General features: G+C 38.5%; 2 protein-coding genes across 3 annotated transcripts in view; one reads left to right on the forward strand and one right to left on the reverse strand.

Annotated features, from left to right (window-relative positions):
* LOC136869107 (DNA repair and recombination protein RAD54B) overlaps positions 1-3789 on the reverse strand; it is a 329880-nt gene extending 326091 nt beyond the window's left edge. Inside the window, exons 1-2 of the mRNA XM_068227115.1 lie at positions 3778-3789; positions 3426-3528 (exon numbers count right to left, since the gene is read on the reverse strand). Of these exons, the coding sequence (XP_068083216.1) occupies positions 3426-3510 (85 nt within the window). The 5' untranslated portion in view covers positions 3511-3528; positions 3778-3789. The remainder of the gene's footprint in view (positions 1-3425; positions 3529-3777) is intronic.
* A 306-nt stretch (positions 3790-4095) lies between these two features.
* LOC136857097 (ERI1 exoribonuclease 2) overlaps positions 4096-13942 on the forward strand; it is a 104322-nt gene continuing 94475 nt past the window's right edge. For both annotated transcript variants that reach the window (XM_067135491.1, XM_067135492.1), the window contains exons 1-2: positions 4096-4291; positions 4424-4860. In XM_067135491.1, coding sequence (XP_066991592.1) covers positions 4236-4291; positions 4424-4860 — 493 coding nt within the window. In that variant the 5' untranslated portion in view covers positions 4096-4235. The remainder of the gene's footprint in view (positions 4292-4423; positions 4861-13942) is intronic.

Raw genomic sequence — 13942 nt, forward strand, 5'->3', positions numbered from 1 at the left:
TGGAAAGTAAAAGAACCTTTCTGGTAAGACCCCGTGCAGGAGTCAAAATTTTTTCCTTCTGTGCTTCATACGTCGTCTTTAACTGCCTACTTGAAATTATTTTCCCCTCATGGATGAAGTCCTTGTTCAGAAATTGTGAGCGCAAATTTTTAAAGATATGGCTTGAGTTAAAACTTAGAAGAAACAGTCTGTTCTCATCAATAGGGTGCGGAATTTCGCTCCTGAGGTTACACCAAACTCTTTCATCAGATGAACGTTCACTGAACAAGTGTCCGTCATAATTCTAAGAACTTGGAATTAAATTTCTTCTACCTTCATGACAACTTTCAACAAAGCGTGAAGTTGGGTGCCCATTAGTTGGCGCGTGAAACAAAAGGCAACAGGTATGTGAAAAGCAGTCAGCCCTTGAAACAAGAAACACAGAAGCCTGTTTGCAACTTTATTGCTGGTACCAGTCTCTTCAAGTTGACCTTCAGAACAGCCAAGGAACTGATAAATATTACGATCGTACAACACTTCCGCTTTAATGGCCATCTCGTCAATTATGACCGAACAGTTCTTTACTTCGGGATTTTCCAAATTCCTTACTTCATAGTGCAGTCAATGTTTAATCAGAGAAGTTATTCCTGTCTCTCCATTAGTATATCCGATGAAATTTTTTATGTCTTCCTGAGAGGAAATTTTGATCTAATGCCATATAATAGACATTTTCAAAATAGAGTAACCAAATTTAAGGTCCCCCGCCCCGTACGCTTGCAGCTGCTTTGCGAGAAATAGTGATTTTAAATCACCATTACTGGCATTTTTTTCAATTTCATTTACTTTCTTCTGTAAGTTTGTCAATTTCACCTTCTTCTCAGAATTTAATTCTTCCAGTTTCTGTCTTAGCTTACAAATTATTTTTTATATCTATAAATTGACTACCTTAACAAAATAATGTTTCGACTGTTTCTATTGTATTTAGCTCTTCGGTATGCTTTTGGACGTGGGTTATATACTTGAATTCCTAATTCTTTCATAGAAGATTGAGGAGTTTCTTCGTGGGTGATGCTGCCATTGTTTGAAATTTTTCTGATTTTACACGAGACTAATCTGGGGGTAAGATAACTTCTGCATTTGACATATTTTTGTTTATGAGTGGGGTAATCACTAAACATGGATGGTACTTTAACTGGAAGAAGCTTCTTCTTTGTGGTGCTAACACTAAAATCAGATTCCAGGAAATGCTTGCTACACACTTTTGATACTCTTGTGGATGACCATAAAGAACGTAGTTTTTCACCTTGCCTCGAAACAGAAATTTTTCACTTCTCTAGTAAACTTGGATCAGTGGGAAACAAATGGAACGTCGCATTTTCTTCTTTCTTTGGAGTGTCTGAAGTACATCTCAGAACACAGCAATGCACCATTTTTATCACTTCACTGACATTCCTATATTGTGCTCAAATAATGTAGGCCTACTCTATGACTTGGCCTTACAAGAATTATCACATTGTTGACACCAAAACCACAGTAATTGTCGTTGCCACAAATAATTAATGGTAGTCTTGGTGTTTTAGTACATAAGAAAATGAAAAGGCAGCCTATAAATGATATGAATAAACTATAAAACAAAAACTCAGATCAATCAAAACTACCTTAAATATGGAATAAGATGAAAAGTTATTAAAGTTTTAATTGAAATGGAAATGGCGTATGGCTTTTAGTGCCAGGAAATTCCAGGACGGCTTCGGCTCACCAGATGCAGGTCTTTTGATTTGACAACCGTAGGCGACCTCCGCGTCGTGGTGGTGGTGGTGTTGGTGATGATGATGATGATGATGATGATGATGATGATGGTGATGATGGTGAAGACGACACATACACCCAGCCCCCGTGCCAGGGAAATTAACCAATGATGGTTAAAATTCCCAACCCTGCCAGGAATTGAACCCGGGATCCCTGTGACCAAAGGCCAGCACGCTAACCATTTAACCATGGAGCGGGACAAAGTTTTAATTAATGAATGAAAACTGATGGCAGGATGAGTCTATAAGGCTTCCAAAAATTCGTACAACTATAGCAAGCCAAAAGATACCTCTAAAACCATTAATAAAATGCAAATGTATCAAACCTGTAGCGTGAATCTTGCACAAAGTTAAGGTTCTAGTAGACTGACAACAGCCCACAAACCTGACATCTAGCGGCAAGACTACAAACCTCAAGTGTCCCTAAATTCTGGCGGAAAATTGCCTGTTCTTCCAGGCCTTGTATATCACGTAGGCAACGCCTATGCATAATAATTTACCTTACCGTACAGTTTGCTTTTTACATCAATACCAGTGTAAAATCTTATGTGGTGTGTCTTTTCAGTTTTTCTGTGTTCAAGTATTTACTGGGTCAGAACTGGAACTTTTTAATGGCTACTTACAAGTCACCACTCATCTTCCTAAATATTAAAAGTACTACATACTCCCAGGTCTATCCCCCCCCCCCCATAAACTGTCATATGGGCACCCTTGGCTCTGCGTCCCTAACCGCATGGCCAACTCACCCGGTAGAAATGTCTTCATTAACATTGTTTATTAACTTTGGTGTGGACTAATCGTAAAAAAACTCGCTTCAATGTAAGAGACAACCTCGATTGCTAGGGGACGCTAACCCCATCAATTCCAATAAGCGAATATGCAGGAAACAGTTCCTCGACAACTTTGCAGTGGCTGAAGTACATCTCAGAACACAGCAATGCACCACTGTTATCACTTCACTGACATTCCTATATTGTGCTCAAATAATGTACTGTATGACTTGGCCTTACAAGAATTATCACATTGTTGACAGCAAAACCACAGTAATCGTCGTTGCCACAAATAATTAATGGTAGTCTTGGTGTTTTAGTACATAATAAAACGAAAAAGCAACCTATAAATTAATGAATGAACTATAAAACAAAAACTCGGATCAAAACTACTGCACGAATTTCATCCAAGTACATGCCGGCTGGGCCTGGTGTTTTCAGTGCACTATGTCTTCTGGTATAGACTAGAGCAATTTTGTTACTTTCATTGACCTGTCTCAGTCTTATCTTGGCTTTGATAATATGAAAGTGACTGAGGTATGAGTAATGCCATTCCTTATGCAGACAGTCCCTGCTATGAATGGTGTGAAAATGTTACTCATAGGGTCGGTTGACGCATGCATTTCAGTGGGCTTGACAGACTGATATGTAATAGCAACTTCTGGCTCGGTGAGGAAAGCAACGGGAAACTACCTCACTCCTCATTTCCCTAGTACGCCTCTTCAGTAATGCCTAGGCCATCTATGACACCTGATGGCGGAGCTGTTGAGGATCCAACCAGCCTTAGGGCTGACGACTGAACATACACACAATAACACCCATATCCGGCATGGGAAAGGATCTCAACCAATATGCCAAGCTCACAAACCTTTCACCAAGGTACTCCGTACTTCATTGCCACTACAACCATAGGTGGAACCGTATCTAGACGACGGAGCAGATGACCGCCGCATCTGATGAAAAAGAATCACCTAAAACAAATTTATTCTATATCAGCATGAACACAAAATTGTCTGTATATACTCAAATTATAAACTGATTTGTTGTTCATCTTAAAACTCCAAGTGAAAAAAAACTTACACTAAAAGCTGTTAGATAAACCAAGAACAGAAATTCTCAGACAAATTTTAACTACTATCGTTCGTACACGACTGGAAAATATATTACACATTGGTCTGCAACAAGGTTCTTAAATACTACTGCAGATCAATTCACAATACCTTTTCCTGGTTCCCGCGTTATTTCATCTGCTGTTATGGAAAACGTCGCCAAATAGTCAAAATAAATTTTCTCCGCGAAGACAAGAAAATGTCCGTTTTGCAAATATAAATCCCTATCCCAAAATTCATCATAAACTATAAATCCCGGTCAAGTTATCGTGTGATCATGTGTGTATTATACAAAATCCCATGTGAATCTTACAATTACAGCAAATGTAACAGGAGAACAAAATCTCTGCTGGAATATTGTAAAACTTAATGCATATTTGTCGCCATTTTGGCAGTCTATTCTTCTTTTCGTCATCATGTATTGGCCAGGCTGTTTGGTGTAGGTTTAGGATCTTACTGGGATAACCGCTGAAGTTTCAAATTGTAAAATGTCAAATTATGATATTTTATCATTTGCGTTGATTGTATGCTGAGTCTTGAGTTATTACATTGTATCGTACTCCTGAATCATGAAGTCCATAGACCCCAGAGACATTCGTATTGATATAACTAAGGAGTTAGCTGAGTGAGTATTATATCTACAGTAGGACCTACTATACTTGGGTTTGTCAAGCAATATTTTATGGAATGCTGCCTATTTGAACTTGCTTTGTATTTTAACTACGTTATCCGAAATCAAGCTCTTTTCCTGTTTCAGGGAGTTGGGATTTATTGAAACAATATACGTGAAGAACACAAAAAGTAACTTTCTGTCAAAACTTAACTTAACCACAGAAGTTCAAGAATTTGATTATCTCATTGTAATCGATTTTGAATCTACCTGTTGGAAAGAGAGAAATGTGGCATGGAAACAACCAGAAATAATAGAATTCCCTGCAGTTTTACTGAATGCTAGAACTGGAGTGGTGGAGGAAGAGTTCCAGCAATATGTTATGCCAATAGAAAACAAACTTCTAAGTGAATTTTGTGTGAAATTTACTGGAATTCAGCAAGAACAAGTAGACAATGGTGTGCCACTAGGAACTTGCTTATTGCTGTTCACAAACTGGATTAGTAGAATTTCTGGAGAGCGCAATATTACTTTTCATAAAGCAGATCCAGGAAAATTTTTATGTACATTTGTCACATGGTCAGGTATGGATGTTAGTTTTAGGTCAGTGTTCATTAGAATAATTAAGGAGTAATGTAATTGAATCTTCTTATTTACTGTATATAGTCTATATTCCACCACCAGACGTAATTCACAACATGTTTTCATTCTGTTGCCACTGTCAGTGCAGTTGCTCCTCTTACTGGCACTGTAGGCATAATTTTGGTTGCTGCATTTTGCTGATTGCCAATATAGTTGAAATGATCTAGGCCGACTCCCTACCTGTTAAGATTATGAATCCCTTATAATGTAGTTGGTCTACAGAGCAAGCTGGCTTTGTAGTTCAGGTCATGCAGCAGCTATGACCTTACGTCTCTTCATTATGATGATTACATTAGTTTTAATCTTTGATGAATTGGATAACTGGTTTATCTCTTTCTACATTTGGAAATATGGTTTCTCCTGCAGAGAAGGCCACTTAATTCACAGGTACAGCCTGACTCAGCTTGGTGGTTGCATTTGGGAGATGGTTTGTTTGAAAATCACCATCAGCTGGCCTGAAAATGGTTTCCATTGATTACCTATTTTAGCATTGCACTGTACCTTAAAACCATGACTGCTGCCTTCTCAACCCTAGCCCTTTTTCATCCTTGCATTGCCAAAATTCTTCTGTGTGTTGCCGGGCTGAGTAGCTCAGATAGCAGAGCGCTGGCCTTCTGAGACCTGCAGGTTCAATTCTGGCTCATTCCGGTTGTATTTGAAGGCGCTCATCTACGTCACCCGGTCTAGAAAGCCAAGAATAACGGCCGAGAGGATTCGCCGGGCTGAGTGCAGACGGTTAAGGCGCTGGCCTTCTAACCCCAACTTGACAGGTTCGATCCTGGCTCAGTCCGGTGGTATTTGAAGGTGCTCAAATACAACAGCCTCGTGTTGGTAGATTTACTGGCACGTAAAAGAACTCCTGCGGGACTAAATTCTGGCACCTCGGCATCTCCGAAGACCATAAGAGTAGTTAGTGGGAAGTAAAGCAAATAACATTATTGATTCGTCGTGCTGACCACATGACACGTCGTAATCTGCAGGCCTTCGGGCTGAGCAGCGGTCGCTTGGTAGGCCAAGGCCCTTTAGGGGCTGTAGTGCCATGGTGGGTTTTTTTTTTTTTTTAATGAATTCAGGCTTTTGGCATGCAATCTAGTGATTGAAATTTTACACCACATCTTCTACCCTGCTGGCCAACATTCTGATGGTGACATTTTTTTTTTTTTTTTTTTTTGAGCAATGGTGCTCAAACCTGTCAACCGCAGTGTCAGACCATACAGACTTGACGCCTTAACAGTCATGGCCACCAGGTGGGTTTAAAAATTGACTTTATTTTAGAAATAAAATCATATAAAGGACAAAAATTGCTTGACTCCATTCATTTCTACAAGGGTGTACTTATGACTTATAAGTCTCATTTTTGTCTCATGTTGGCATCAACTGAACTAAGGTTAGATTGAATGGAGAATCCCACCTTCCAGTACTTATTTGTTTTTTATTGCTAGTGTATGTATTTATGTGACATGATCCATCTTAAAATCTAATTACAATATTAAAAAGTACATGTTTCATTCCTAATATGGAACATCTTCAACTAGAAAAGATACAAAAACCGGCATAAACAAATAAAAAAACACTTGATGATGATGATGATGATGATAAGATAAAATGTCCCTTCATGTTGGGTTAAAACCTCAAGTCAATGTTTGAGTTTGAGATAAAATCTGACGTGAGGGATCTTCTTTTTTCAAAAGCTAGAGAAGTATGTATTTTTAACATATTGAAGATAGACTTAAAATGTAAAATTTTAAAATATGATGATCGGGGGGAACTACTAAAGAATAACCAAAATTGAGTTGTTGTTGTTTTTTTTTTTTAAGGTGTTGAAGGGAGTCTGTAACAAAACAAAAAAAATGAAACATTTGTTTTAAAAAAGGGGGTAAAGAAAAAACCTTGTAAATATACAGTGAAGAGTATAAGGAACAATGAAAATGCTGTACCTCCCAGCTGGTCCCGCTGCGTTTTCTTCTTCCCTTACGCCGTTCCTTCAACTGACTGAGTGTGTATGTGTGTGGCTGTGAGAGGAGCGTGAGGCAAAAAGTGGAAACGGAGGGTAAAGTAGGGGAAATGTCGTGGGGAGTGAAGCTGACGGGAGGGAAATGTGCACGATGTTTCTCTGGGTCCTTTTTGATGGCCTTCCTACATAAATCTAGGTTGGAAACCTTCAAACAGTATATTTAGGCCTATATTATCGGTTATTTCATTTACATTCTGACTAGGATTTTGTTTTTGACCAATCTCAGTATAAATGTTTTCTAACATATTCATCAATTTACCCTTATTTAAAGATCGCAAAATGGTTAAGAGAAATAAGATTTTAAATAAGCTGACAGCATGGCGTAAGGGAAGAAGAAAACATAGTGGGACCGGCTGGGAGGTAAATCATTTTCATAGTTCCTTATATTCTTCACCACTGTATATTTACAAGGTTTTTTTCTTTACCCCCTGTTTTAAAGCAAATGTTTCATTTCTTTCGTTACAGATTCCCTTCAACTTCTTAAACTTAAAGACATGGTACTCTATAGGCTTTTGGGCTTATGCCGTGTCAAGAAAATAAGGTGAAATTCTTAATGTTTCGCAGGGAACTGTGCCCTGCGTCCTCGGAAGAAATCTCGACTGTCCACGAGAAAGGCTTCTTAAACAATGACACTTTAAATTTGGAACGTTATAATAGAAGTAGAGAATGGTACGTTCAATCACCACCAGTTTGCCCCCAGGACGTGGCAACACTAGCATTCGAAGCGGAAGCTGGCCGAACCATCACAATCAGTCTAAGCGGTTCACATAACGTGTTTGCGTAATACATGACATTGGCAGGTGTGTGACATAGATACAAGCCTGGAATGAAACATCTGGCGACGAGGAACGTACGAATTTGGAAAACCCCAAGACTATTCGTAAGGATATTGGAACATTATACTTCATTTTCGGTGCCTGAGCAGGAATAGTAGGCACATCTCTCAGCTATTCGTCTCGGTTAGAACCAGTAACAGAAATCTTGATTTATTACACAATTCTAACTCCATTAATACATCTAATGTTGTTTTCTAAATCTGGAGTATACAGATTCCAATGCAATAACTGTAGCTCTTCGTACATTGGACAGACTCTGAACACATCAACGCCATAAAATACAACAGATTCTCTGCAATAGGACAACACATGCAAGACTCTAATCATAATTTCACCAGTATTGATAAAGACAAACAAATACCTAAAGTTATTAACAAACAACAATTATTCGTAATATGTTCAGCATGTTGAAGGATGAGAAGTCACATGTTCCTAAAGTTCATGTATGTCCAGTATTTAGTATTCACATATAAATAATGAATATATATATGTGTAGGCCAAATAGAGTTGTTAATCTGTTGAATTATAATGAATCAGTACATTTTCTGCCATCGGTGATATAATATCAATATAAATTTACTCATTCGGAACGAATATTTCAGATTCCCTATGGGAATCAACATCTATATCATCTGTGATATGTTGTAATACGTCATGATTCGCTGCCAAATTTCTCCTGATTTTTTACATTTGAAAGTTTGCATGTTGGCAGCAGCTATTTGTAGACCGCTGAATTTGAACACAGGGCTATGGGCTACACAACACACAATGGCTATTCTTTGGTTTGACTCCAGAGACAGTCCAGTAATTCACACAGTCATATGCAGTGAAGAACTAAACAGCAACAGTATTCAACAGCAGGACAATACTCACAACAGCAAATAGTAACACAGGTCTATTTACCCTCAAACTCACAATAGTGGCTTCTCTTGCTGACTGCCAGCGATCCTCAATCCACAGAAATACCCAAACACACAATACTCTTGGGTAGTACAGTGTCTTCTGTATGTCATCTACAGCCCACCTACTCACTGGACTCTCCAACACCACAATACCACAGCTCCTGTTTCAGACCTTGTTGGGGGGCCGATGACCTCGATGTTAGGCCCCTTTAAACAACAAGCATCATCAGACCTTGGTGGAACACTAGCTACAGCCAACACCTTTATCACCCTCAGCACAGCCACCGAACCCCAACAAACTGAGTCTCACACTGACTCCACCCTGAGGTGATATGCATAAAAGTGAAGTGTTTACTCGGAGTTACTACTCGCTAGTGGAAGAGGGGAAACACTTAACTGGTAAACAGTATGCATAACATCAAGTAGGGAAGTTGTTTACGGGTTTATAGTTGAATATTTTCATAAAATTATTGGCATTTATATTAAAAGTAGTGAGTAAGTTAGGGATTTGTTCGATTAACGGACTATTTGTTTCCAAAACGTCGTTTAAATTACTAGTAGAATTATAATGCTGACCCCTACTGAAACAGTAGCTGCTCCTATTTCACCTACACACGCTATTTCCCTTCCGCACTCCTCTAATGTTCTCAAGGTTCCGCCTACAACCCCCCCCCCCCCTCCTGACTCACTCTCTGCCATCACACACACACACACACACCTGCAACACACGAAGCAGTAGAATGACTGCCAGATCTTCTCAAGCAGCTAACAAGGCCAGTCACCTCTCTTCAACATAAGGTGTAACCGTTGTTAAACTTCTGCTCATTAGTAGCGTGTTCGCTATGTTTTAGTAACTTACAGTTATTTATTCTACATTTCAGCCTTCAACACATCTGAGGCTTAGTTGAACTCCCTGTATGTTGAATCTACGTAAAATAGCTCACCACTATAGTCCACTACACGGAAAACGGAACAACGCCTATATTTTGATGGTTTTCAAGCGCCTTTAACACTGAAACTACTTGATGTTCAACAACTTTGCTGCGATTTCTATGTACCTGACTCTCATTCTCATCAAGCTTGAAGAATTTAATTACGAGTTTTTAATTAATCCATGCTTCACTAATATTCATAAACTTTTTAAAAATGAATTATAATGTTAGAACTTTTATGACTTTGATTACTTTACATATAATCAATTTGCACCATTAGACGTTATACTAGTATCTTATTCCATGTATATACGTTATTATGACAAATTCATTAATTGAATCTCAGTTATATTTTAAGCATCGCTTACTCCACAAATTAGATTTTATGTCTGTTCTACCTAGTACTATTGCAAGTAATTAGACCTTAATGAGGAACCTGGTTCAGGGCCCTGACCTAACTTTGAATGATATGTGACTGAAGATGCTTACTAAGTTAAGTGAAACATTTACCACTTTAACATCTATGTAACAGTTGTATCCTAAATGTAAGGATTGTAGAAAATTGGAATGGTGGGTTTTAATAAGTGTGTTTGATAATTTTTATATCAAGTAGGTCACCAAGCAATTTAAAAACTTCATTTCAATGTGCAAGCCACCAGAAAACAATTCCATTACCATTTAGTTGCTTTTAGTTTGGTGAACAGGTGAATGTAGCTGCAGTATAAATGTAAATTTCACATCATACATGAAAGCGGATTACATAGTTGAATTACCATGCTCATACTAAACAAATTCAAGACAGATTTACTTCCTTGTTCATTTATAGTGAAACACTAATTAATATAAGAATTCATGTAGCTTTAAGTCTGAAGACTGTATCAATCACATCACCTATCTGCATCTTCACTTGTAGCTTTTCTGGTGTTAATTGTTTTACTTTAAATCCATTGTATTCCTTGCCCAAAACCTGTATTACACACCAAGATCAGGATTATATGTCAACTACAGGTTGAGATCGTGGCAAATCAGTCATTTTGGTCAACCATTATGAAAATGGCTACCAATTAGGGTAGAGGCCAATCTGTGATGGCCCTATAGCTAAAAACGATCATCGGAACCTGTTCTTACTGCATACTAAGTTTCATGCTTTTATCATTTTATGAACAATTCTCTCATATTTAATCACCAGCCTGCCCTACTATTTCTCTATTGGAATTGTCTTTCAATATGGATCATTATGAAAATTGTAGCTTACGAGGCTTTTATAAGCAACTGAATGAAAAGAGATGTCTCTCTAGTTGTCCACATCTGCTTTATTGGTCTTTTTAAGGGGAGGTTGTATAAAAACTAATTGGCACTCCTTAGGAATAATTTCTGATTCCAATATATCATGAAAGAATTCTTTAATTTTGGCAACAAAATTGAGACCAGCCATTTTCAGAAGTTTCACAGCTAGGGAATCCTTGACTGATATTTTGTTGGGGAGAGATTCTATGATTTGAGTGATTTCTTCTTGAACTGGAGGAAGAGAATCAGGTGAAAAGGATGGACTAGAAATTGTAATCTTTGATGCTGCTGGAGGGCAGTTGAGTAAGGACTCAAAATATTGAGCTAATCGTTCACAATTATCACCCTCGTTCAGAATAAGATTGGCGTTCTCATCCTGGAAACGTAGCAAAGAGGCTTGGTAGTCGGTAAGTTCAGATTTGAAAGTATGGTAAAAGTCAGGAGTGTTGCTTTTCCTGAAGATTCTGCAGTGGTCTCAAGCTGAACATTTTCATAAGCACGTTTTGCTTTATGGATCAATTTAGCAGTCAGTTTGCATTGGATGAAGAATTTTTCCATTTTCATTCCAGGCTTGAGACAGTTTTTTTGGGAGTTTCATCACACTGTTCAGTCCCCCGGGGTGTCTCTTTTTTCCCCACTAAATTGATCATTAGAGTAGCAGCATCCTGAACATTCTTGGAAGTGTTTTCCCACTTATGTGATTCTAGAGGCTCAAGGTCTTTCTGGTAATCACAATATCTTTATCAGAAGTTCATTGATCTGAAATCTATGGATCTTCTGCGTTTGGAATCTGTGAATGGAGTATGGTACAACCCGCACTCTAACCTTAGTTAGATAAGGGTCCAAATTAATATTACCATCTCTAAACACTTTCACATTCTGTATCTCATGGAAATTGCAGTGAAGATGGCAATATGGTCTATCTGATATTAATCGATCAGTTCATTAGGTGAGTACCAGGACATACACATACGAGGATTCTTTTTGAAGCAGGTGGTCATAATTTTAAAGTTCATCTGCTCGCAGGTGTCGATGAAACGTTCCCCACTGTGGTTGAATCAAATGTGAACTGGATGTTCACCTATGGTGTATCTAAACTTTCACTCGTTATTGAGTGAATATTTAATTTTCAGGACAGCATTGTACTCAAAATGAACTTTCATTGTATTATGTAATGTTTAGTACATTTATATCAAAGAGATTACTTATTTATTTATTTATTTATTTATTTATTTATTTATTTATTTATTTATTTATTTATTTATTTATTTGTTTGTTTATTTATTTACATTGATACAGCACAACTATGGACTACAGTTACACAAACTACCTGCCTCTATTTCTTAGGTTTACACCTTTCTGTTTACATATTAACCAGAGGATTTTCAATCTCGCGCTCCTTTTCAGCCGTTCTCCCGATAAGATATTCCGCAGTTTAGCAGGTTCTTTCTCTGCATCATTCCTGCAACTTCCTACCTACTGCATCATTCCTCAACCCTGCAACTTTCTTCCTAAAGATGGTTCTCTCCATTATGTCCTCTGGTCTTATATCATTTTACTCGCATGTCTTCATGCACCTCCTTCAGCCAGCAGGGATGAGATTTCCATTTTTCGAGTGAAGTTAACAATTTGTGTGCCAATCTCTCCAAGTTCATTCTTTTCAGGTGACCATAAAAGGTTAACCTTCGTTTCTTCATAACGGTGGTGATCTGTTTGACTGTCGCACACAGTTCCTTGTTTGACTTCAGGTGGAAGACAAAACCCTCGGACACTTTCTTAGGACACAAAATCTTTCCGAGGAACTTCCTTTCCTTTTTCTCAATCAGTGTATCTTCCATTTTTGTTAGTGTTTCTGCAGCATAAAGGCATGTCGGTCTGACTATTACGCAGTAGTGTCTGTTTAGCCTGGTAGGAGATGAATTTGGATCTGTAAGTATCGTGGCTCATTTTGAATGCCAATTTAATCTTCCTTGCACACTTCCCCCAGTGCTACCTTTCCATTGTCATTCGGAGTAATAATCTCACCAAGGTATATAAATCTCGTGGTCCTCTGGACAATCCCATAAGCCGTTCAACGCTGTGTGTGGAGTCTGTCCTTACAAAGGAGATTATTAATATTATTATTCATGGTGTGGGTTACTGTAGTCATGTCCTACTTTGTGAACCATGGGCAATGGCTGAGTGGTCTAGTAAATGGTCCCGAGAGTCAGGATACCAGTTGCTACGGAATGGGAGTGGGCATGTCTGACATATTCTGATCATGGCCCTCCTTGTGCTCAGGCAAAGAGGACTATACAATCTACCGGTAATTCCTAATCCTTTAGAGGAGAGATCCTCACTTGGACTATGTGTAAGTAGGGTAGCATCCTGCTTCACGAATTTACCAAGCTCAGAACATTTTAAGCAAGCCTCAGACCTATGGGAGCAACGGAGCCCACTCCCATTTGACAGGCGAGGGACTCATTGGAAACAACTTGGCAAACGAAATAGAATTCGATGGGGAGCTATCAATATTAATAGGGCTTATGGGAGAAAGAAAGTAGAACTGGCTGAGTCAGCAAAGAGGATGCATATGGATGTGCTAGGAGTAAGTGATGTTCGGGTAAGAGGAGATAGCGAGGAAGAGATAGGAGGTTATAAAGTGTAATTGACGGGTGTTAAAAAGGGAAGGGCAGAGTAGGGCTGTTCATCAGGAATACTATTGCACGCAACATAGTTTGTGTTAAGCACGTAAATGAGCGAGTGATATGGGTAGATTTGGCAGTTGGAGGAATTAGGACGAGAATTATCTCAGTGTATTCACCATGTGAGGGTGCAGATGAGGATGAAGTTGACAAGTTTTATGAAGCATTGAGTGACATCGTAGTGCTAATGAGCAGTTTCAATGCGAGAATTGAAAATAGAACTGAAGGATACGAACGGGTGATTGGTAAATGTGGGGAAGATATAGAAGCTAATAGGAATGGGAAGCGTTTGCTGGACTTCTGTGATAGAATGGGTTTAGCAGTTACAAATACATTCTTCAAGCATAAGGCTATTCACCACTACACATG

The sequence above is a fragment of the Anabrus simplex genome, chromosome 1 (genome assembly GCF_040414725.1).
Source record: "Anabrus simplex isolate iqAnaSimp1 chromosome 1, ASM4041472v1, whole genome shotgun sequence".
Lineage (NCBI taxonomy): Eukaryota > Metazoa > Arthropoda > Insecta > Orthoptera > Tettigoniidae > Anabrus > Anabrus simplex.